At 36.7% G+C, this 21981-nt stretch overlaps 1 protein-coding gene and 1 pseudogene across 1 annotated transcript; one reads left to right on the forward strand and one right to left on the reverse strand.

Moving 5' to 3' along the window:
• Positions 1 to 1939: 1939 nt before the first annotated feature.
• On the forward strand, positions 1940 to 9902 carry LOC127137205 (MAG2-interacting protein 2-like; annotated as a pseudogene).
• Positions 9903 to 17805: 7903 nt separating this feature from the next.
• Positions 17806 to 21734, reverse strand: LOC127075232 (uncharacterized). Its single transcript, XM_051016720.1, has 8 exons — positions 21410 to 21734; positions 21256 to 21311; positions 20789 to 20951; positions 19552 to 19640; positions 18930 to 19062; positions 18642 to 18734; positions 18446 to 18548; positions 17806 to 18353 (listed from the first exon to the last, which is right to left on the reverse strand). Exons 1-8 carry the CDS (start codon positions 21581 to 21583, stop codon positions 17986 to 17988), a joined length of 1179 nt encoding a protein of 392 aa, XP_050872677.1. The 5' UTR covers positions 21584 to 21734; the 3' UTR covers positions 17806 to 17985.
• Between the last annotated feature and the right edge of the window lie 247 nt (positions 21735 to 21981).

Consider the following 21981-nt stretch of genomic DNA (forward strand, 5'->3'; position numbering starts at 1 on the left):
TAGTAAGGGAGCTAATTCAAATTCTATTTTTTTCTTCAAAATTTTGCTTGTTTTTGTTTAATTAAAATATTAATATTTAAAAAAAAAGTAAAAAGAGAATAAAACATTAACATAACATTTAAAAAAATTATAATTAAAGAGAAATTCCAACTAAATAGCCCAGAAAAATAAAAAAATAAAAAATAAAAAATAAAAAATAAAAAAATTATAAATGAGTGTTACATTACTATTTTTTATGATTGAATTTTTTGAGGGAGCAAATAAAAGGAATTCATAAGATAGAGAGAGAATTCAAACATATTTTTACATAGGATTTTTCAAAATCCGCTCATATGGCAAATAAAGAATAGGTATTATAAGAAGACTCCCGTTTATCTTTGTTTTGCATAAATTCCCTGTTAGAAATCTCCAAAATCTGTGATTGGATGAATTTCTTGTGAGAAATCTCCAGAACTATCAGATGTATTCTAAAGTGTCAGGTCATGTATGAACCTATTGATGAAACTTGCTTTGTATGTTTTCCAATATTCTCAGGTCATGTATGAACCTATTGATAAAACTCCCTTTGATTTTTCCCAAGTAATGTCAGGTCATGTATAAACCTGTTAATTGAGCACTCTTTGAATAGTCAAGTGTTGTCAGGTCATGTATGAACCTGCTGTTGAAAATTCTTTGAATAGTCAAGTGTTGTCAGGTCATGTATGAACCTGTTGTTGAAAATTCTCTGAATGTTCCTGTTTTGTCAGGTCATGTATGAACCTGCGGTTGAGCTTTTATTCTAGTATTACCAGGTCATGTCTGAACCTGTTTTGAAGAATCTTTCTCTATGATTATTTCAGTGTTGTCAGGTCATGTATGAACTTGTTGATACACTCTTTTTGATTTTTCTATTTGTTGTCAAGTCATGTTTGAACTTGTTGTCAGAATCGTTCTTGGTATTCCCCAACATTGTCAGATCATGTATGAACCCGCTGCTGTTGAGCCTTTATTCCAGTATTACCAGGTCATGTCTGAACCTGTTTTGAAGAATCTTTTTCTTTGATTATTCCAGTGTTGTCAGGCCATGTATGAACCTGTTGCTGAACCTTTTGTTCCAATGTTGTCAAGTCATGTATGAACTTGTTGTGGAAATTTTCTCAAAATGTTCAAGTTTAGTGAGTCTCGCGTGAACTTACTGGCAAAATATCTTGTATTCTAAGTTTCATTTATCGAATTTCACTTCGAGTACTCTCCGGTGTGTGTCTGACACTCCAACAGGATTGTTATCCCCAACGTTTTGTTTTACCCTGTTTGTCTGTTTCTCTGTGGGCCATCAGTATTCCCCCACAGATTGGTCTGTCCAGTAGCATCTTCTGTTAAAGGATTCACCGTATCCCTAACAGATAAATTCAAAAATAAAGTCTTTCACCCATGCATATCATATCATAGCATTTGCATTTTTCAGGATCAAAATCTGGGTTTCCGTGGTATTTAACCATCCCCCACTGCGATCCGATGAAAAAGTGTTGTTTCATTTTCCTCTGGTGGAGGATGTTTAAATAGGGGCAATTGTCATACCCTGATTTTGGCCCTGAAATTTTTTCCCATCACTCATTCATTTTCTTTTCTCCTCATGACCATTTCATTTGGTCATTAATCTATCCACCGACTTGTTTTGTTTAGACTTGTCATCATCTGCTGTTCGATAAATCTTTGGGCCTTTCCATTTGTTTTGGGTGTAAGGTAATTAGCTCCCTTAGTCAAGCAGGACTTGGAGCACATTATCATTCGATAAGAATCAGGTGGAATCTCATGACTTTTATTCTCATGTCTACAATTCAATCCATGTTTTGTCTCCCTCATAAGACATCATTCACCCATTGTTCAAGTTTGTCAATTATGTGGTCGTTCACATTCCTTTGTCCTGTTCCTGATCATGGCTCACTTCTAATGAATTCATATGCCAAATACAAACATTACATTCATTGCTACTCTGGATTTAACAGGATGCTTGCATATTTTTAAGTTCGACAAAGAAAGCTTGACAGTCTCCAGGTTTCTCTTGGGAGAGAAGGATGATTCATTAATGTCTGATAATTTATCGAATGGGGGCAATAAATCTTTTCTGGGTTGTATGGATTTTACTTGGTGGTGCGACCATGTCATTGCCATTGTAGATAGGAATGGCGTGGTTATGTTGATAGACATTCTAAATGGTTCAAAGGTCCAGGAAGAGTATCCAGCACATTTTTTCCCTGCTTTGGGTAGAGCACAGAAATGTAGGGGCTATCTTTTTCTTTTAGTAAGTTTATCATCCAAAGAAAGATCCAGTCCTTCTGATTTTGGATTTTCAGAGGAGTTGCACCAGACAAAGTGGATTGTTGAAGATAGGCTTAAACAGTTTCACCTTTCTAGGTTGCTCTGGTTCCTTGTTTCATTTTCAGAGAAATCCATCCCTGAAATGTATGGTTTACTGATTAGGAAGAGAAGTTATCAAGCTGCTCTGGACTTTGCTGACAGACATGGATTGGATAAGGATGAAGTGCTGAAGTCACAGTGGTTGAATTCTAGCCAAGGAGTAAATGAAATTAATATATTTTTGGCAAATATAAAGGATAAAAAATTTGTACTTTCTGAATGTGTTCATAGAGTTGTACCAACAGAAGATGCTGTGAAGGCTTCGCTGGCTTATGGTCTACGCATCACTGACCATCATAGATTCTCAGAAGTAGATGATGATGATTCTAGTCATGTATGGGATGTTCGCTTGGCTAAGCTTCAAATTTTGCAATTTAGGGACAGGCTGGAAACATTTCTTGGAATAAACATGGGCAGATTTTCTGTGTAGGAATACATCAAATTCCGTATTATACCTATTAATGAAGTTGCTGTAGCACTTGCAGAAAGTGGAAAATTTGGTGCATTGAACTTGCTTTTCAAGCGTCATCCTTATTCTTTGTCTCCTTTTGTTTTGGATGTTTTAGCCTCCATCCCAGAAACTGTTCCTGTCTAAATTTATGGGCAGCTTCTTCCTGGGAGGTCATTTCCTTCTGGTGTTGCTGTAAGGCAAAATGATTGGGTTGAATGCAAGAAGACGGTGGACTTCATTAATACACCAATTAAAAACCATGGCATTCAAATCCAAGTCAAAACTGAGCCTCTTGTTAACCATTTTGTTGGACTACTTTGGCCATCAATTGATGAGCTCTCAAAATGGTATATGGATAGAGCTAGAGCTATGGATGCTTTTAGTGGGCAGCTTGATAATTGCCTAAGCCTACTTGAGTTTGCTCTTCGCAAAGGCATATATGAGTTTCAGCAGTTCCATCAGGATGTCTTATACTTGCATCAAGTTATTTACTCTGATGACAATGATAGCGAAGCAGGCTTACATATGAGTCTTGTCAAATGGGAAGAATTTCCGGATTATGAAAGATTTAAATTTATGCTTAGGGGAGTCAAAGAGGAAAGTGTAACTGAAAGATTACATAACAAAGCTATTCCATTTATGCGTGAAAAGTTTCACAGGGTGTCCTTATTTGGAGATGGCACCCATTGTACAAATCAAAGTATAGAGGAATCATTTCTAGCAAGATGGTTGAAGGAAATTGCTTTGCAGAATAAATTAGACATGTGCTTGGTGGTAATTGAGGAAGGGCGCAGAAACTTCCAAAGCAATGTCTATTTTGAAATTGAAGTTGAAGCTTTTGATTGTGCTTTGCAATGCATATATTTGTTCAAAGTTACAGATAGGTGGAGCATCATGGCAGCCATACTATCTAAGCTTCCTCAAATGCATGATGGTGCAATTCAAGTTGAGAGTCTTGAAAGAAGACTTAGAGTTGCTGAAAGTCATATTGAAGCATGGAGACTTTTGGCATTTTACCAGGTTCCAAAACCATTAAACTTTTTCCTAGGGGCTCAATCAGATGAAAAGGGTGTGAAACAGATTATTCGCCTTATTCTTTCTAAATTTATTCACCGTCAGCCTGGCCGATCAGATAGTGAATGGGCCAGCATGTGGCGTGATATGGAGTACTTGAGGGAAAAGACATTTCCTTTTCTGGACCTAGAATATATTTTGATTGAGTTTTGTAGAGGACTGCTTAAAGCTGGGAAGTTTTCTCTTGCACGTAATTACTTGAAGGGTACAAGTTCTGTTTCTTTGGCTTCAGAGAAGGCAGAAAACCTTGTCATTCAAGCAGCTAGGGAGTACTTTTTCTCAGCTTCAAGTATTTCTTGTTCCGAAGTCTAGAAAGCTAAAGAATGCCTTAATCTATATCCAAGTAGTGCAAATGTGAAGGCAGAGGCGGATATTATTGATGCACTTACAGTTAAGCTTCCAAACCTTGGGGTGAATAATCTGCCCATGCAATTCAGGCAAATAAAAGATCCTATGGAAATTGTAAAAATGGCAATCACAAATCCAACTGGAGCATATTTTCATGTTGAGGAGCTTGTTGAGGTTGCCAGACTTCTTGGCTTGAAGTCTGCTGATGATGTATCAGTTGTTGAAGAAGCTATTGCTAGAGAAGCTGTAGTTTCTGGTGATTTACAATTGGCATCTGATCTTTGTCTCGTTTTGTCCAGAAAAGGGCATGGCAACATATGGGATTTATGTGCTGCAATTGCAAGAGGTCCTGCCCTTGAAAATATGGAAGTAGATTCTCGAAAGCAGCTATGGGTAGGTTGTGTATGTCGCAACGCGAAAAACAACCGGCGGGAAAAATACAGAGCCGCCACCGACGCTATTCATCCTCTGACGGAAAGGGAGCGCAGGACTAACCTAAGAAAGGGAAAGGAACGGTCTTACGACCAGAGATTGCAAGGTACGGGAGTCGGTTACGCAAGGGGAAGGTATTAGCACCCCTCACGTCCGCCGTACTCGACGGGATCCACGCTCAAAAGAATAGGAAAAGGTTGCTAATAAACTGCTCAAAGAAACTGCACACACTGGAATAACAAACAGATGAAAGAAGACGGAGGAAGTGGACTCGGCAGGATGTCGCATCCTGGGCCTACGTAGTTTGTCAGAAACAAACATCAGTCGACGTAGTTCGGGGAAATGGGGAACATGCTCGCTAAGACATCGCATCTTATGCCTACGTATCTTCTCTATCCAGAGGAAGAATCAGAGCACTCGTAGCTCGGCTAACACACGCCGAAACAAAACACCAAAAACGGGACACTGAGACGTCAAAAGAAACACTCAAAAGGAAACAGAATGTCAATACATGGACTTATATCCACTCCAAACAAAAACCAACAAGGAAACAGAATGCCAATACATGGACTTACATCCGACTCCAAACAAACAAACACACAAGGAAACAGCATGAAGGGTGGACACACACACAACAAAGAAAAGAAAAACAAAAGGGTGCCCGGAGAGATCTCGCTCAATCTCCTGCCTACGTATCTTATCTGGTATGAGAATCAAGGCGACGTAGTTCCCCTTAACAGGGGAGAAACTCTCTCCTAACCAAAGATCAGGGAGACAACAAACTAATAGGGAGACTAAGACTCGAGCCTAAAAGTTGTCATGCAAACGATCCCTAAGTTGAGGTCTCTAATCAGAACCTAACTCGCACAGGAAGCAAATCAATCTAAACAGCAAATAAACATCAACACGAGTGAACAAGCATCACACTCTATATACAAACAAGAGGCTCAGACAAATGGTTGGGCTTTAGTCAAGAGGGGTCATATCAACCTCGACAAACAAGCAAAAATTGTAGGGGTGTTCTGAAGCTCTTAACCACTAACATTGAGAGTTAGGGTGAAGCTGATGAAATGCGGTAATGAGGATTAGACCTCATGCTCTTAACCCTGGCCTGGGTGAGCTTAAATCAAAGAAAGCGTGGGGATCCAGAAAGAGGGACCTTATTCCACTTGACTGACTCTATACAAAGATCTTGGGTGCATGTTCTAGAGCATCAGCACGTAGTGCGAGCATAAAGAACGACTCACTGAATAACAGGGGATTGATTGCTAATCCCTTCTATCTGTCAATTGCCTCAATTGGAGGTCTTATCAAGTAACATGCCTCATTTAGAGGTCTTTGGCACAAATGTAAACAATCACAATCAGAGCCTCATAAGGAGGACTTCAGCCAAATGCCTGCCAAAAAGGTGACAGGACTTCCAGACTACATGGAGAAAGAGAGGTAACTACCTAAGTGGTGTATCAACCACACTCCAAAGCAAAGCTCAAGCAAGCTAGCAACTAATGTACCTGTACAAAAGTCAAACAGTTAATATTATATTCAGAAAACCAACAGACAACAGTGGAACTTTCCAATATCTACACAATGTAAGTCATAAGTGCAAGCACTTAAGTGAGTTCATCACATCAATTGACCTACAAGACAACAAAAGTTAGTAATCAAAGCAATTTGCATCTCAAATAGTGAGGCCACACCAACCATCAAAGCTAAATGCTCAAACCTGAAACACAAAGCTCAATTAGTATGTGTACAAACCACTAGCATAAAGACTAGGTTCAAAAGCAAGTCAAATGGCCAAAACGGAACTCAATATTTCACATGATGCCCATTCAAACAATCCATAAGATGTCCTCAAAAGGACCAGCATCCATTCCTAAGGAAAATGCTTCAAACAATTCATGTCATGCAAAGGCAAACAAAGTGCACAAAGTTGGACATCCAAATTAGAAAATCCAAATCAAAACAGAAAAGCATTCAATGGCTATGAAATTTTTTATACAAGTTTATCATGTTATGTACAAACATCATACCAAAAATTAAATCCAGAAGAGCTTAAATGATAGGTGAATGAAAATGCACAAATGCAAGGTCAAGAATGTGACACAAATTGTCACACTACATGTTCATGTGTCCAAAACAGTGATGGCATATGATAAAAATTCCAAACCAAAGCCAAAAAATGATATCACATGTTAAGATCAAGCATGCAAAATTTCAGAGCAATTGGATTAACCATGAGCATTTCACAAAGCAATGAATGTAGCATATCAATTTGGCACCATGTTCAATCAAAAATTACAAGATAAAAATCCAGATGCAAACAAATCATGGAAATAATCCTATAAAAAACTAGACATTAAATCAAACATGTGAAAAAAAAATTGGACTCAATTTGGATTATCTTTCAGTTTTTTAGTGATTTTTTGAAGTTGATGAAATAAAATGAAACAAAATGGAAATAATGAAATAATATGGAAAATGAAATAAGATTGAATAAAATCAACATGTACACAACCAGGTTTGAACCCACGCATGCACGGTCAAATGATAATGCCACAATTAAATTCAGAAAACATGCAATGCGCCAGGATCGAACACACGTGCGCAAGGTTAAGAAGAATACTCAAAATAAAATCAGAAACATTGCACTGCCAAGGACTCGAACTCATGCACTGAATGATCAAAGGGCGCTCAACAGGAGAAATTAAATGGAATTCAAAAATGCATAGCGAAGGAGTCGAACTCGCGTGCGGACGGTCCAGAAGCTCTCAAGTCAAAACCCTAGAGATTGAACCAGACGGCCGGAACAGTGTTTCCGGTCGTCTTCTCCGGTTGGATCCACGGCGGAGGCATCAAGAAATTTTCCAGAATCACACGAAAAGCATACCATTCGAAAGATCTCGCAATGCACAGTCCAAATCCATGATTAATTCAAACTAATTCTTCCTAACACGAGCGGATCGAGCAAAAACATAATTGACATTAAAACTTCAAGTTCACATAGCATGCTCGTTTCTTAACCAAATTCAAAAATAATTATATCAGTGTTCTCAGCGCAACAAACTCTACATGATCATGTACATGAAACAGCAAATGGTGAAGATCGAATTTCAGCTTACTTGAGATGCAGTGTGTTGAATTCGTGTGCTTAAGCTTCCAAATGATCCAGATCAACTCCAATGCTTATGACTTGAAGCTTTGTGCAAGAATTAACACTTGAAACCAGCTGGATCTAGCTCAAATTCAAGTTTCCATTTCCATCTTCATGTGCTTGAATCTGCTCGAATCTTGCTCAATTCTTCAAACCAGTTGATGATCCTTTGCTCAGAATTCCATGATTAACTAGAATATGCAAAGAAATTGAGGACTTGTGTGAAGAAATTTGGAAATTCGAGGAGAGAGAAAATTGGGAGGGAAATGAAAATTTTGAGATCTGAAATTGTTTCTTCTTCAAAAACAGTTAGGATTTAGTATTTATATGAGTCACTAATCATGCTGCTAATCACAATTAGGCTTGGTTAATTGAGATTAAGGAAAAATGAATCAAAGTGTAAAAAATGCAAATGAGATTATCCCTCCAAAATCAACATGGAATGGTTAAATTGCTTGTATAATCCACCAAATTTGAATTATCAATTTTCCCTCCAAAATGCACATGTATGGACACATGATCATATGAGCTTTTTTCATGCAAGGCAATGGTTGATTTGGAAACTCTTGGTCATGACAAGCATTTTGCAAAAGAGTGGACCAATTTGGAGTTTTGTAGCAAAAGTTATGCCATGTTGAACTTCCATGTATACTTTGTGATCTTTTGGCCATAACTTCTTAACCATCCATAATATGAACATGATCTTGGACTTTTTGAAAAGGGGAGAGAAAGATATTCAACTTTCATGTTCATCAAAAATCCATTTGAAGCTTCTTTGATGTTGGAAAATCAAGTTGAATGTGGACCAAAAACTTGCCATTTTTGGAAACTTTGAATTACAGGTCATTTTCCATTTTTGGAAACTTTTGCCATGACTTCAAAATCTTCAAGATAGGTGTTTGAAATGAGAAATGAACTTCTTTTGAACATGAATGAGGTGTTTAAATCATCTCCCACACCTCAAAGCCCTCAGTTGACTGCACAGTTGACTTTCATGGTCCTCAGATGACCTGGAAATGCACTGATGAATTTGGGCCTCTACCACTTGGTAAAATGGCTTCAAAATGAAACCCTAGCTCATATAAGCTCTTTATAGAATGATCATGTGGTCTCCTTTGCACAAAGGATTCTCTTGATGCCAATTCTGACTGCCGTGATGGAATGCAATATGGAATGTGAAATGACCTAAAAAAAATGAATGCATGAATGGGGAGGGCAAATTTGAGGTGCTACAGTGTAGAACCTGACACGAGCAGAAAAGCCATTCTGCATAAAACCACGGGACCTGCAGAAATAGAACGAGTTAAAGGAAAATGCATTAATGTTTAATTTGCTAGCTTACCGACGGAATCGCGCCCTACACTTTTTCATCAAGCAGCTCAGAACCCATTGTTGCTTCAACCAAGCCTTTCAGATATCAGAATGGATGAGCAGTGAAAGAAGCCTTCATTTATTATCAGGAGACATTGCCATACGTCTCGACTTAATATCTAAAGTCCATGGTCTAGATCAAGCTGAGACATATTTTATCAACATTCCACACACTCTAAAAGATTTAAAAGTCTATAGGCGCAATACAACTTTGTGGCTAAGGTAGAGTCTATCATGAAGAAAGTAAAAGATCATGCTTCCAATGATGCGTCAGACTTGGTATTGAGCTATAATGTTCTGCTAAAGCTCTATACTCGGACAGGTCGACACAAGGACTTGGTTGCTCTGATGAAAGAAATGAAAGACAAGAAAATGTACAACAGATATACATTTGCTACTTGGCTCAATGCTTATGCTACCGCTAATAACATAGATGAGATGGAGAAGTTATTGGCGAAGGTGGAAGCTGACAGAATTGAGGAACTTTGCAAGAAGGATCATACTGCTATTCGCACGGACTCCTCAATCAAAAAGTCGGAGAATCAGCCACCAAAGTTGTGTCTGAAGTCCTTTGGATATCCAGGTTACAGGCCCCTGCAGCAAACCCATATCAGAAGCATCAACACTACGCATTCTTCAACCTGTGCTAGACGCTGTAAAGGAGAATCAAATTAACACTCCTTCTATCAAAGAATGGCTTGATGACTTGAAAGATGTTGTCTACGATGCTGAAAATTTACTCAACCAAATTAGCTATGATCCCTTTCGAATGCAAAGTGGAGAACAAATTACCTGCTACAACACAACACAAAAGTCAAATGCCAAAAACACATCCTATTTTCATCTAAGTAGGTTTACAGTGGTGAAACCTTTTCTCACCGACGGTAAATTTTTCTTGGAGACAGAGAGGACCGAGAGGGACCACCAACTTGAGTGAAGACAAAACCTCCAGCATCCTCCGTACGGACAGCCTCCACTACACGTCAGAGGAAAGAGGTTAGTCGCATATAAAAGAAGGACCACTATTCACAAAAACCCTAGAATTTTTGCGGCTACAGTTCAAAAATAAACCCTAGGGATCATTGGAGACGGTGAGGAGGATATTAAAAACCCTAACGAAATATAAAAAAGGGAGCGCTCAGAGGAGTTTAAAGAGACGTTTTACCTGGTCGTCAAAGTTGTTGATCAATCCCATTGCAAGAAGTGAGTCTTCATCTTTGACCTCTATTGCATCCTTATTTTGTGATGCACCCCCTTCAGGGCCAATCGAATGATAAGAGGGTGGTTTTCTTGCCCGACCCTGATCCCGTTTTTTGTATCATTGTGATTTGAGTTATGGGTTTTGTTGTTGCCAAATCTTTGTGTTATTCTTCGCATTTTCCAAATAGATTTTTTCCTGTTGGGAAGAACAGAAAGTTGCATTTTGTGTTGAGAGAAGTTTTGGTTTTTTTGGTTTGAGAGAGGAAGAAGAGTCGTTCAACTTTACCGTTTTTTATCTTTCCACTCCTGGCATTTTTGTATTCTTCATTTTTCTTGGGAAGGTGACGCGTGTGCCGTCACCATTTACTCAGTCCCTTCGGTTGCCCCACCTAGATTCTTCCCAAGGTGATTGATAGCTAACCATTAGTGAGGTTAGCGTGTCTCCCTGTTCCACCGTCCAAATCCAGCAGCCCATTGGTATTTATTTATTTGTGTATTGTTTTTTTTCTTCTCTTAGCATTTAGGTTTTGTTGGCCGAAGCCTAGCATCAGGCAACTCATGGTCGGGTGGAGATGGAGATAGTTCACCTCCTCTTTAGTCCTGGGTCCGATACCCAGGTGTGTTATGTGGTTTCTTCAACATTTTGATTTCTCATATTTTCTTTAATTCTCATATTTATATTTTAACCTAATTTCTCCCATATTCATTTTTTTTTAATGTTTACCCCTTTTATTTATTTTAATTGTTAAACCTCAACTTTAATTTATTGATTCAACAATTCTCATGTTGTTATTCCATGATTATTTTTATCGATATATTTATAGTATTTCGCCGCGTTTTGATTAATCGCATATGACATTTCAATTATTGTCAACATGTGCAAACCGGCTTTGAGCACATTATTTAGGTTTTGTGTGTCCCTCAATTTCCATCCGTGCAAATCCCGATTTTACTTTTTCATTTAATTTTTAAGTGTGTTGTAAATATAACGTGTTGTGTTATTTTCTTCACATGGCTTACTCTTGGGCCTTCTTACAATGAGACAGTTCTCTTGCACTTACACTCATACATCGCATTGTTTGTTGTTTGGGCCCGATTTAATTATTTTGTTACTTTGAATCCCCATTCGACAAAATGTACCCCCACTCCCTTGGCATGTAATGATTTTACTGTTTTATTTCTTTATTGCTTGACTGTTTAGTTAGCTACTAACACAAGAATAAAATCAATCATTTCCAAAAAGATCAAAAATAAATGCTCGATCCAACGTCGAGTATTTTCTCAATAAACAAATCAATCCATTTCTTCCTCCCATTCTATTCCATTTCTTTCAAACCTTCATCAAATGCTTGATCCAACGTCAAGCCATTTTTCATAATAAAAACTCAAAAAAAATATTAATTCATATTTAAGACCTTTTCAATAAAGATGGAAATGGAACGTGGTGGATACCACGCACTCCTGAGACTAGGGTTCGAGATGGATGTCTCGCTTATCCTAGCTCTCGTCATCATCCAAATCTACCCATTCTGTTTCTCTTAAACCTTCATTCAAATTTCTCTTAAACGTCCATCAATGCTTGATCCAATGTCAAGTCATTTTCACAATAAAACTCAAAATACTTAATTCCTATCTAAACACTTTTCAATAAAGATGGAGATGGAACCTGGTGGATACCACGCACTCCTAAGATTAAGATTCGAGGTGGATGCCTCGCCTATCTTAGCTCTCACCATCATTTAAAATTGTCAAAGTGGTTTCTTCAAACCCTTTCTCACTCAAATTCAAAACACATAATCCTTATTAAACACTTTTTGCAAATAAGGTGGAAATGGAACGTGGTGGATACCATGCACTCCTGAGACTAGGATTCGAGATGGACATCTCACTCACCCAAGTCCTCGCTATTACTCAAAACACATCAAACGAATTAATTTCTTTTCTCTCCGTCGTGCGATTGACTCTTAAACCTTTTCTCAAACGAAAGGTACTTTGTTTCAAAACAATGCAAGGCAATGTTTCTCCACCTGTTTTGGATAGTCCAACAATGTTTTCGTCGATTTGACACAAATTGGCTTTCGCTAAAATCGACCAACAAACAAACATTTTTCTACCCAGAACTAAGTAAGCCTTGATTTCTCTGTTGAGATACATAGGAGCAGGATTTGTAAATCTTGTCAGGCCCACTAATAAAAAACTTAGGTTTAGTCCTTCGTCAAAAATCCAAAAAACATTTTCCTCTCTTTTATTCTTTCTTTCCCACCTAATAACTTAAAGCCTAACATTTCAACTAACACTAATGCGCACAACTGACCTAACGGTTCCCGTTGAGTACAACGGACGTGAGGGGTGCTAATACCTTCCCCTTGCATAATCATTCCCGAATCCTGATTTGGTTGCGACGACCAATATCATTGTTGTTCTTTCTTGGGTTTTATCGATATTTTCCCTTTCCTTTTTAGGAATAAATAAAGTTCGGTGGCGACTCTGTTCAGTCCATCATTGCGAGCGTGCGATTGCGCTTCGCTTAGGTCGTATCCCCATATTTTCTCGAGATACGACAGACAACAACAACAACGAGTACACCACGGGCACCGACACCAAGACCAACATTCAAAATACTTTTTCTTTATCCATATATATATATATATATATATATATATATATATATATATATATATATATATATATATATATATATATATATATATATATATATATATTGCATATCGTTGAAAAAAAAGGCATTAATACTGATACAACTCCCATGATAGAAATAACTACACATAATATAGGAGATAAATAACATGATAAGAGAAATGATATTGCACCATTCAGTACCATTGTAACAGATATTTCCAGCATTCCATTCGAGACACGCCTTTTTTTTAACCTAAAAAATAATTGTTGAAACATAGTGTATCTTAAACATCACAAACATAAAACATAACATATTTATATTATCATTAAAAAATTTAGTATGCTGAATTTTCAGGGGCACGAATGAACCCAAAGCTACAGCATTTTGAAAGTATATTAAAATAAGATTTTTTAAAAAAATTGTTTTCTAACTGAGTGGTGTTCCTGATTCTAAGTTTGTTCATTTGAAAGTGTTACATGTCTTGTATATAGCCTATAGAATAAAAAGAAACCTACACCCCAAATTATTGCAACAGTTAGGAACAAATCCTGAGAGAGAATAGACATCATAGAGAGTTATATCAACAAAAAGGTTCCCATGAAAACTGAAATTTGGGTCGATGTTGCTGGAAGGGTTAAACCTTCTAGTATAGCAACCATCAAGTGAGAAACAAAAAGAAAGTGAAATACACTCATGAGAATGAGAGTGCAGTGAAAGTAACCTTGAAAAATAGGATTAAAAGTAGAATTAAAAACAAAAGAATCCACCAAAATAAAATGCATATTTGAAATAAGAATTTAATCGAAATACATTGACAATGTAAAAGGATTTTACACCGACAGTTAATCATAATCGTTGGATATTGAAACAAATTTGACTTTTATTTTAAAAACTTATAAAGTAATGCAAACGGAGTGTAAAATTTTTTACACTGGCAGTGCATAGTAATTAATCCCTTGAAATAAAACTTAAATTTTTGAAGAAATCGTGTGACCTAACTGAGGAGTGCTTTAATATCTGTTGAATGGAATGCATGATGAATTTAGAGTGAAAGAAATTAAAATTTGTTGAGTGTGGAGATGGATATGGAGTATATATAGGGTAATGCTTTTGTGTTATGTTTCTATGTTATTTTTCTTGGATTCTTAGTTAGTGTGTAGTTTGAGATAGCTGCAAATTATGCAGAAGGAAAGAAAGCAGTGTCCAAATAATAGCAAGCTTAAACTGACATGGAAAAAGAATGCAAAGAATCTTACCATTTTAATAGTGAGGTTTCCTAAGACTAAAAAAACATAAGCATGTGATTTGGTATTCATGTGCCATTTTCAAATCAGCATTCTCACCACAGAGCTAGTCGTAGGCAACAGAACCTCTTGGTTGGGTTTGAAGCAGTTGCTCCATCACATTGAACTCACTTCTCTTGATTAGCCGAAGTACCTCATCATCATCGTTAGCTTTCAAATTGCTGGATCACCAGACTTACCCTTTGAAGCACCAACTGGATCTTTAATAGGCACTTCCATCTTTTTACTCCCAATTGATTCTTCCTTATCCTTTGGGAACACCGGCCCCATACACACGACCACTACGGGTCACCTTGGAAACATCAGCAATGCTCACCACTGAGCTAGTCGTAGGCAACAGAACCTCTTGACCAGCCTCAATCATTGTAGCATTATACTGATACGGAACACCTTTATCAGATGAATACGGGATTGGGCCCGCTAACCGTATTACCAATGGCGATACTGGTCTATTGCTGACATTGTTACTGCTGCTGCTGTCGTACTAGGTTACCAATCTCTCTGGCTGCTTGAAAATGGGTACTATGACATTTACATCGTCATATACATGAGGGGATTGAACAATTTGAATCATGTCTTCATCCATCAGTCGCTGGATGTCCCTTTTCACAACCTCACAACTCATCGGGTTAACACTACAAACAGCACAACCATCATGGTCATTGTAGCGGTAAACTCATGATCGTCAAGCTATGGATAAGCTAGAGATCAAATAACAAGAGTCGCCATCGTGCTTTTATTGTTTCCAAGGGAAAAGGGAAAAAGTACGAAAAAAACCCAAAAGTAAGAAGTTTTCAAATCAAAACTAATAAAATTTTAGAGATTACAGGTAAGGGGGTTGGTTGCACAGAGGGAAAGTGTTAGCACCCAAAGTGTTCTAGGTACTCCTAGGGAGTCCTTTTTGTGTGCATATGTATTTCGTACAAAGTGATGTTTACAAACAAATAGAATGGGGGGATGAGAAAAGAATTCATTAATTATATTTTTGTGTTTGGCAAGACCTTCGGTCTTGTGCCTACGTACCAGCATAAAAATGAGGGATCAAAACCTCGAAGTTCGTAATATTCAAATTGATGGCACTTGGTTATACGGAAAATACAAGGGTACTTTGCTTATGGCGGTTGCACAAGAAGGCAACAACAATGTCTTTCCCATTGCCTTTGCTCTGGTTGAAGGTGAAACGGCTGGTGGATGGGGTTTCTTTCTTCGACATCTCAGAACGCACGTGGCTCCACAAGCCAATCTCTGTTTGATTTCTGATAGACATGCTGCCATTGAGAGTGCCTACAACAACCATGACAACGGATGGCATGATCCTCCTTCTACCCATGTCTATTGCCTTAGACATATTGCATTAGACATACTGCATAAAACTTCATGCGTGAAATAAAAAATAAGAATCTTCGCAAGAAGATGGTGAATGTTGGGTATGCTCTAAGTCAGCCGTCATTTCAATATTATCATGATGAAATTAGACTGTCTAATGAAGACGCGTGAAGATGGCTGAATAACATACCAGTAGAGCAGTGGACAATGGCATTTGATGGAGGTTGTTGATGGGGCCACATGACAACAAACCTTGTGGAATGGATGAACGTGGTATTCAAAGGAATTGGAAATCTACCAATAACCGCCTTGGTAAAATCGACCTATTATAGGTTGGCTTCTACGTTCGCAACCAGAGGTGAAAGATGGAGTGCGGTGTTAATGTCTGGGCAAGTATTCAGAGAGTGTTGCATGAAAGTCATGAAAGAGGAGAGCATCAAAGCTAGCACACACGCTGTAATAGTCTTTGACTGTCATAGGCAAAATTTCAGCGTCCTGAAAACAATGGACCACATTGAGGGGAGACCAAATTTAGCCTATGTTGTTAGACTAAACAGAAGTTGGTGCGACTATGGAAAATTCCAGGCCTTCCGCATTCCTTGCTCCCATGTCATTGCAGCATGCGCGTATACTCGTCAAGACGCTTACAACCATTTATCCGATGTGTACAAGGCCGTCACCGTCATGAATGTATATAATAAAAGCTTCTCGGTACTACCAATGGAGGAATACTGGCCTCCATACGAAGGTGATATAGTTTGGCACAACGACGGGATGCATAGAAAGAAAAAAGGAAGGCCAAACAACACACGTATCAGAACAAAAATGGATTCGACAGATAAAATGATAAGATTATGTAGTATCTGTCGTTAACCAGGACATAACAAGAACAACTGTCCCAATCGAGGAGCATCATCTGGGTCATAAGCTTTTTGTAACATTGTATTTCTGTAACCTTCAATCATTATATATCATAAAGTTTTTGTTACAACAAGGTTCACAACAAACACCAATACAAAATAAGCTAACTGAAAACAGAAATATTTCTAACTATTTACAACAATCAAATTGATGTCATCTTGACCGAACATCATTTCCTAGCATCCTTATCAGTTTTCATTCGCACCCAACCAAAGATAATGCCGAGTCTCTCAATACTTCTAATTTTTTCCCCTTCTGGTATTTTCCCATCTAACCAACGAACCAACTCCCTCTTCAGTTGATCGAACATAGTGATGTTCCAGAACAACATCAGCATCTGAGGTTTGTCTCTCGCATAAATCACCTTTCTGTATCGGCGACGAACACCAAACATGATTATCAAATGATGAAATGAGATGTGGAACAATGATTCATATAACACATCTATTTATAACAAAAAAATGCATTTTACACTGAGGTGTCAATCCAATTGGCGCCTCCTTTGTAAAAATACACATGGGCGCCAATTAGATTGATTGCACCATGTTCCCTTGCCAATCTAATTGGCGCCTCCATTCAATTTTTAAGAGGAGTCGCCAATTGGATTGATGCCTCCTCCTAAAAATGGGGTACTTTGGGATTTTTTTTGAAACCAGGGTTATTTTGGAAATTTCCTTTAAAAATTGGGTTATTTTCGTAAAAAATTCTAAATAAAACTTATTATAAAGTGTAATCGTCCACCATATTTAAAAGACTACCTTATTATAAACATCTCATTTAAAAACTACATTATGCATTTAAATTCAGTGGCATTTTACATTTAATATATCTATGAATTCAGTGTCAAGAAATCATAAACTAAACTATGCTTTGTCAGTCCCTTACCTTGTGTTTAGCATCCAATTGTAGCATAAAAGAATGGTGATACATTATTTAGAAAATATGATTTTGAGTTTAAAACATAAAATATTGAAGAAATTAGTGTTAAAGGATTTATTTTCCTGAAAGATGATAATTATAAGAAAAAACCTTCTTCCAATTAATTTGAGGAATATATAATTAGTTGTTTTTGCATCATATGTTTAAAACTTTCACCCAAGAAATTTATCAGTATAGATTTAGGACTATATTTTCAAAAGCATGTTTAAGGCTATATACAACCAGAATTTCTAGCTAGATATTATCATTATTAATAAGGATGACAATTAAACATTAAATCTAGTTGACTTCAAACAAGTTTACATGGAATCAGCATTACTTAATATGTCATGTTGCAGTTACATGAGTGAACAAACTGTATTAAGCTTTTCAAATTTCCTCAATGAGATTTAGGTTCAAGCACTTAAGTTTCTCAAAAGCAGGATTATTACTCTTGAGAATGTTCAGTATCAACTATTCTTCTAGGACATGTCCTAATATTGTGTCCTTCTTTCTCGCACAATCGACAAACATATACTCTTCGAGAAGCCGTGTCTATTCTTTTATTCAAAACAACAACTTGTGGACATGTCCTTCTGTTATGGCCATATTGTCGACATATTTTACATCGATGATGTTTTGTAACTTTCCCATCACTATGGCTTATCCTTAACTTATCACACGTTCTTCTGTTGTGACCTTTCTCACCACATAGCCTGCAAGTGAACCGCCGATCAATTGAACCATCCTTGAGTTCTGGACAGTAGTGTCGTCTATGTCCTTCACGTCCACAGTTTTGACAGTAGAATTTCACTCCTGCATTAGAGTACGCAAAAAAAAATGGTTCATGAATTTGAAGTTCAACCATGCCTTTGTTTAAGATCCAAGTGGAAATAAATGAAAACGACCTTTCATGGCGATGCTCCTATTCTGACGGTTTATTGGATCGCTGAAGAATGCTTTCATGGTTTTGGAAGCATGCTTTCGAGCTAAAACAGTTCTCTTGGCTTTCTGCATCCATCAAACAAAATATTCATGGTGAGAATTTTCAGTGTATAAGAAACTAATGTTTCAAATATTTGCATAATCTTTCTCAGATAAAACCTTAATAGCAACCACTCTCTGAGCCTGAAGAATTGGATCCTGGTGGATGATCTTCATTCGTTTGCTAAATAGACCAGTTTTGGCATTGAGACTCTGCAATCATTAAACTAAACAAACACATTCAAATTTGCATCCTTAGCAACAGATATGAATCCTTTTCTTAGTCGTAACTATCCTTTATAGTGTTGAATTATGCCCAATCCAAATTTTAAGATTTATCGATCAATTAAGGGAACAGTGATCCGAGTATCAGAAATTAACATATTAAGGTTAAGCAGCCAAACTAACTTTTAACGAACGGCTAATCTTCAATCCAACTTCAGGAGATGGTGACTGGTAAACACGTTTAGATTTTTTCTTCGCGTCTAGCTTTATGTCCAATTTGTCAACTTCATCGTCTTCCTTCACTTTGAGTGGAGATCTAAGAAAAATCAAAACAGTAAAACCCATGAAGTAATATTCTGTATGATTCAAAAATCATTACCATTTTGCATAATTTATATGGGAATTTTATGACATCATAAGAATAAATTTAAACAGAATTATCTTCGCGTCAATTATATGTAATGACAAGAATAAACACAGCACAAATAAAAACCAGACGCTACCCAGGTGCTTTTGCATCTTTATTTTAACAATATGATGATTATACTACTAACTACATTTAAAAACAACTAGAATTTGTTCAACACTAACTAAAAACAATTTTAGTCCGACTTAAACAGATCAGTTGAATGAATTTCTTCTGCAAGAAGGTATACAAACTTGATTTCAGAATAGAAAAAGATGAAAAGATAATAAAACAAATTACATAAGTGAAAAAGAAGGATGTGTTGTAAAATGTCTTAACATTTCCAAAGAGTTAACAGAAGATAAAAACAGTAGAGGAAATTTAAGTTTCAAGTGTTACATTGATCGAGCTCTCTCCCATGGTCGTTCATCAATTGATTCTTCCCATATAACACAATCTCCAGAGCACTGGTGGCAAGTTAGTAAACCCTGTTTACATGAAGACCGAAAAGGAAAAAAGGATACAAATTAAATATCATGCTCTGTTATAATGTTTCACAACTGCTATATAACAATGATTATATTTGTTAATACGTGTGAAAATGCCAAAACGACTTATAATAAAAAATGGAGGTAGTATCACTAAATGTGATTAGCTACATGGATCAGACGAGGCCATAATGTTCTATCAATTTCTATCCAAATCATTTATCTGTAAGTCTTTCTTAATAGTTTCTCTTATAATGTTTCACAGCTTTTCATAGACTTTATTCTAGCAGTGGACCTATTTCGGACCATGATATTGTGACTCTCTTTTCAAAAAGAGCTACTACCAAACATCAAACTCGTGTCGATTAACTCTAAGTTTTCCTTGTGACTGCACAGAATAAATAAGTGAAAGCTCATGCACTCCATCCTACAGTAAATTTCATATTCAGACATTTATGTTCCTACCACAAATAACTGAGTTAGACACAGTTTGGATTAGTCCCTAACATGTAAGAATTTATTAATTTAAATATGTTTATTGTTCTTCCCTCGCGAAAAAATTCTTATAATCTTAAAGATGTAAACAGAGAAGTTATATGTAAGAGCTTCAAAAACAATTGAGATGTAGACGCTGATTACAACATATAGAAGGGTTTTCCGAGTTAATTTCAAAAAAGTATTGCTTATACAGAAATTTGATGAACTAGCCTAGATTTTCAGAGGCAATTTGGGTATTCATAGCAGAAATTATCAGAGTCATTAAACCCTTCTAAGAAGAGCCTATGAATTCATAGTTTGTAGCACCAACACCTCTGAAAAAAACCATATTCGTGTCCATGTCAGTGTCGGATTCAATTTTTTCATTTTTATCAAATTATTATTGGTGTCGATATGTTAATGTCGGTGTCATGTCCGTGTCCGTGCTTCATAGATTTATAGCATTAACACAAATACAAACACCAGACACATCACGGACCTATAATAATTTGAGAAACTGAAAGTGATTGTACGTAATCAGATGTGTCACTCAGACATCAATATATGTCATACATTTGATACACCTTCTAAAATGTTAGTGCAATATAAATAAGACCAAATTGAAACTATGCTCTAATCAATGAACAAATAAAGTTGAAAAAGGAAAGTACCTTTCCATTACATTTTGGACAGTCTGATCTAGATCTTTCAATTCCACATTCTGCACAAGGAGTATAACCCCTTCCTCGACAACTGGGACAAGGTAGCTCTCTGATATATTGTCCATTTGGTCCAAACCATGACCTTGGTTCTCTTGTATGAGAATTCGCTTTCCTGAAATCAAAATATTTTGAACCTTAGCCAACATTCAAAAACCTTAATTGAAACAATAAGTATTATATCTATACCTATAACCTACTATAAGCGGTAGCACCGACACCTCTGAAAAACTTATGTGTCAGTGTCTGAAATCAACACCGACACTTGTAATTACCTTTTAACTTATTCATTTTTTTCAAATTATTACTGGAGTCCACGTGTGATGTCAGTGTGGTTTTTCCAGTGTATGTGCTTCATAGGATATTTATGAGAATTAATGGAAGAAAAAGTTGGATAAACAAATATATAAAATTGAGACCTTGGTTTGAATTCCACCTCAAGTCCAAAGAGATCCTCTGGAGTACTGTAACCAAACTGTAACAGAAACACAATCACATTTGATAAAAATAAAAAATATTTAAAAAATTAGGGTTTTAAAAATCAAAATGAAAACGAAAAAAAAAAGAGTGTGCCTGAGTTGATTTAGGGGTGGAAAAGGAACCGTCGTTGAGTGATGAGCAAAGGATGGTTGGTGCGGGAAGGGAAAGGAAGAGGTGAATGTTTAGCTGGGGTGGTTTTGTGGATGGAAATGTGAGAAAGCGAAAGGGAGGGTGGAACATTTGAATGACTTGTTGGTATGAATTCATGAAATTGGAGAATGGTTATTCAAATTTGTGCTGTGAGGATGGGAAATGGTTATGGCTTATGGGTGGTTTGAGCTAGTTAGTGTGGGTGAAACGTGTGGACACTAAGACATGGAAGGGAGATTGATGATGCTGGTCACGGATAACTAAAAAGGTACTAAAAAAGTTGAATATATCTAAAATTAAATTTTTTTATAAAATAAAAAAGTTAACTTCAAAAAAATTATACTCCAATAAGATTTATGTTGCATTGGTGTTACTTAACTATCAATCTTCTATAAGTAAAAAATTTATACCGCCTTATTCAAAATTAGTTTAAATTGAAATTTAGGGTTATGTTTTACTAAACACAGCTAGTTTAATTAATACAATTTTTTTACTTATTAACCTAATCTTAATCA

This window comes from Lathyrus oleraceus, chromosome 4 (assembly GCF_024323335.1).
Source record: "Lathyrus oleraceus cultivar Zhongwan6 chromosome 4, CAAS_Psat_ZW6_1.0, whole genome shotgun sequence".
NCBI lineage: Eukaryota > Viridiplantae > Streptophyta > Magnoliopsida > Fabales > Fabaceae > Lathyrus > Lathyrus oleraceus.